The 4,510-nt window shown below is 42.0% G+C and overlaps 1 protein-coding gene across 1 annotated transcript; it reads left to right on the forward strand.

The window, feature by feature from the left end:
• Positions 1-521: 521 nt before the first annotated feature.
• On the forward strand, positions 522-911 carry LOC118492068. The gene has a single exon (XM_035989833.1). It carries the CDS (start codon positions 522-524, stop codon positions 909-911), a length of 390 nt encoding a protein of 129 aa, XP_035845726.1.
• The last annotated feature ends 3,599 nt before the right edge of the window (positions 912-4,510 follow it).

Raw genomic sequence — 4,510 nt, forward strand, 5'->3', positions numbered from 1 at the left:
TACCTGCTGTTTACCTGTCGAGTTATCTTATTCTGCTGTTTACCTGTTGTGTTATTGTTTAGGCATTGCTCTTGATTGTATTTAGGTTTGTTTCCTTATTGTGTGAACTTATTTATAACTCTCTATTTGATCAGTATTTGTTGTGCGTGTGGCCTTTTTGGATTATCGGGTGAATTGTAGCAATCATAGACGGTAGATATCATGATTTTTCATTGAGATCGTGTTCGAGGACGAGGGGTGCAGGGAGGGGAAAAGAAAGGGGGTATAGTTTGCGCGTGGCTTCGTGGAATGTAGGAACCCTTAGTAGTAAGTTGTTGGAGATCATAGATACACTAAAAAGACGTAGGGTAGAGATAGCATACCTTCAGGAGACTAGGTGGAAGGGACATAAGGGGGATGAGCGCAATCGGTACAAGTTGTTATATTCAGGGTCTGATGGGGTAAAGAATGGGGTAGGATTTTTAGTAGATATAAACTTGTATAAAAATGTGGTAGAGGTGATACGTTACAACGATAGGATCATGGTGCTGAGATTAGTACTAGGAGAGGAAGTGGTGACAGTTGTTTGCGCATATGCCCCACAAGTGGGATTAGGGGATCAAGAGAAAAGAGATTTTTGGGACTGCCTAGACGGAGTCGTGAGGGCCATACCTAGGGAGGAAAGAATTTTCATAGGAGGCGATTTTAATGGCCATATTGGTAGGCGTAGTGATGGTTTTAGTGAGGTTCATGGGGGCTTTGGTCTTGGTGATAGGGACAACCCTGGTAGGGATCTGTTAGAGTTTGTGGTGGCCCACAACCTAGGTATTTTGAATTCTTTCTTTAAGAAGAAAGAATCACAGTTGATTACTTTTAGCAGTTGCGGACGTAACACTCAGATTGACTATATTTTGATGAGGATAGGAGATTGAAGGTGGTGGAGGGACTGCAAGGTTATACCAGGGGAGACAGCAGTGACCCAACACCGTTTATTGGTGGCGGATATAGTCATGAGAGGAAAGCTGACCAAGGGAGAGAGGGTAATGCGACCTAGGGTTAGATGGGGTATACTAAAGGGCGACAAAATCGAAGTGTTTAGAGATAAGGTACTTTCAATGACATCGCCTAGAATAGATGGGGACGCAAACCAAATGTGGGAGGACATGGCAAACACCATTACTAATGTGGCGAAGGAAACGCTAGGGGTTGTCAAAGGAAAGAGGTGTGGCCATAAGTAGTCATGGTGGTGGAATGAGGATGTGCATACTAAAATAAGGATTAAACAAGGGTGCTTTAGGGATCTTTTGAGGTGTACAGTCGAGGAGGAGCAAGCGATTTTAAGGGATAGATATAAAGAGGCTAAGAGAGAGGCGAAGAAGGCAGTGTCAGAGGCAAAGAATGCAGCTTACAAGCAGATGTATGATCGACTGGAAACAAAGGAGGGGGAGCATGACATGTTCAAGATTGCAAAAGCTAGAGAGCGTAGAAGGCAAGACTTAGGAGCAGTGAAGTTTTTAAAGGGAGAGGACGGATGCGTGTTGGTCAAAGAACACGACATTAAGATGAGATGGCAAGTGTACTTCTACAATCTTTTCAATGACAGGAGGGATTACCAACAAGAAATTGAAGAAAATGATGATTCACCTACGCAAAGGCGGCTACGGAATAACGGCTACTGTCGACGTATCACACGAGAGGAGGTGAGAACAAACCTTAGAAAGATGGGAAGGGCTAAGGCAGTTGGGCCAGATAACATACCGATTGAGGTATGGAAATGCTTGGGAGAAGAAGGAGTACATTGGCTAACTATTTTATTCAATCTTATTTTCAAATCTAGGAAAATGCCAGATCAATGGAGGAATAGTGTAGTAGTACATGTGTATAAGAACAAAGGGGACGCCCAATGTTGTGGGAATTATAGAGGGATTAAGTTGCTAGGGCACACCATGAAATTATGGGAGAGAATAATTGAGACAAGAATCCGAAGAGAAACCCAAGTGACGGTAAACCAATTTGGTTTTATGCCAGGGCGATCGACTACGGAAGCAATACATATTCTAAGGAGACTGATGGAGAAGTATAGGGAGAAGAAACGGGACCTACACATGGTGTTCATTGATCTTGAAAAGGCCTATGACAGTGTGCCACGTAGACTGATTTGGGACAGTTTGGAGAGTAGAGGGGTTTCTGGGAAGTATATAGACTTAATTAGGGATATGTATGTTAGGACTGAGACTAGTGTCCGACCACCTGTAGGGGATACTGATTCTTTCCCGGTGGAGGTAGGACTCCACCAAGGGTCCGCTTTGAGCCCTTTTCTATTTGCACTTATCCTAGATGAGTTGACAAAGTTAATTCAAGGGGCTCTTCCGTGGTGCCTGCTTTTTGCAGATGATATCGTGTTAGTTGCTGATAGTAAACAAAGCCTGAATGCGAGGTTAGAAGAGTGGCGAGCAGCTTAGAGGGAAGAGGTTTAAAGATTAGTCGATCTAAGACTGAGTACTTGTATTGCGACTTTAGTGGAGTAGACAACGATGAGGACATTCAGATCACCATTGACAGTCAAGCGGTCCCGCAGGTGACTAAGTTCAAGTATCTAGGATCGTTTGTCCAGAGGAATGGGGAGATAGATAGTGACGTTGCCCACCGCATCCAGGTCGGATGGTGTAGGTGGAGAGCTGCCACTGGGGTATTGTGCGATAGGAGGTTCCCAACAAAATTGAAAGGGAAATTTTATAGGGTTGCAATTAGACCTGCTATGTTATATGGAACTAAATGTTGGGCCATTAAGGAAGTACAGGCACGCAAGATGGAGGTAGCAGAGATGAGAATGCCAAGATGGATGTGTGGCCACACAAGGTTAGACCGGATAAGAAATGATGTTTTTAGGGAAATGTTAGAAGTAGCTAGTATATCAGATAAGATAAAGGAGGGAAGATTGAGATGGTTTGGGCATGTGAAGAGGAGGCAGACGATAGAACCAGTTAGAGTGGTTGAAACCCTCGAGGTGGAGGGGAGGAGGAGTAGAGGCAGACCCAAAATTACTTGGGATGAGCGAATTAGGCAGGATTTGCAAAAATTGCACCTCTCTGAGAACATGGTCCATGATAGGAGCTCGTGGAGACGTAGGATTAAGGTTAAAGATTCCTAGGAGAGGGTAAAATTGTGTTTTTAGGTGTAGTGTATGGGCGTACATAAGTAACTATGTGTATAGGATGTTTTGTACAGTTGTGTTTCTAGGTGTAGTGTATGGTTGTGGATATGTAACTATGTGTATAGGCTGTTTTGTGTTGTCATATTTGTTCTGTTCTACCATGCACTATTGCGCAACTCATACTACATTGGTAGCTTCATACACACACACACACCTCATGCTCTATTTATTTCTTTCCTGGGTGTTTTGGAGCCGAGGGTCTCTCTGGAAGCAGCCTCTCTATCCCTAGGGGTAGAGGTAAGGTGTGCCTACATCCCACCCTCCCCAGACCCTACAAATAGCTTTGCTATATGTGGGATTTTACTGGGTATGATTGATTGATTGATTGAATCAATGCACAATCAAATCTCCTAAACACTTGTAATTATAACCAACAAACAAACCTCTTTACCATATGTATGATTGACGTTACCGAATCAATCTCAAGAAAGATGCCGATTCATGCTCCACGCTTACCAACCTGGGAGCTCTGGCAAGTCCTGAAGCTTACTGTTCATAGTATGTACCATCCCAGTCACAAACCAGGGATGGTTCAACCTTTTCTTTCTTTTTTTCTTCTCATAAAATTCTTTAACCCCTTTGACTTTTCGATCAATCATCTTTCCAAAGATATGTTTTACCTTGGAGTTAAAGACCTTCTCAGCATCAAATTCCTATTTATCATTATAAAATTGGTTAGAAATTTCAGTTTTACCAATTTTCTTTTTATAATTCTCAGCCCGAAGTGATGGAAACTCCTCATCATTCACAATCGGAACTGATTTTTCATCTTTTTAAATAGCTTCACTTTTTGAAACAACTTGTGGCTCATCTGACTTTGTGGAGTCAGATTCATCGCCTGAAGATAGCTCCTCTGATTTTGACCTATCAGAATCATCGCTAGAGCTTTCACCAGCTTTTTTAACAACCCATTTCTGGTTGTCAGATTTTGCTCTCTTCTTATAAAACTTGTTAGAACACTCACCAATTTCAAATTTAGGATTTTTAAACAATTTTTCTCTATCAATTGGTGGTTCGAACTCAACTACTCTTTCCTTGAGTTTACGAGATACTCCCTGTTTTAATTGTATTGCCTTAGAACAATATCGGGCAATATGTCCAACAGTGTTGCACCGGAAACAGGTTCTCGTATCTGTATTCTCCTCAGCTATCTTCTTCAATTCATCTTGCTTCTTTGCAAGGAATTCATTGTTAGACAGTCTCCAGAAATCTTTCTTTTCTTCTTCTTCAGATGACGTTCCTGAAACAAAAGTCATTTTTGATTTAAAATCACAAACATATTTTTCATTTTTCTGTAGGAGTAAAACCAAGACCTTT

The sequence above is a fragment of the Helianthus annuus genome, chromosome 5 (genome assembly GCF_002127325.2).
Source record: "Helianthus annuus cultivar XRQ/B chromosome 5, HanXRQr2.0-SUNRISE, whole genome shotgun sequence".
Lineage (NCBI taxonomy): Eukaryota > Viridiplantae > Streptophyta > Magnoliopsida > Asterales > Asteraceae > Helianthus > Helianthus annuus.

What these genes read in the sequence shown, in the direction of transcription:
- LOC118492068 (XM_035989833.1), top strand. Translation starts at nt 522, where the DNA reads ATGGTGCTGAGATTAGTACTAGGAGAGGAAGTGGTGACAGTTGTTTGC.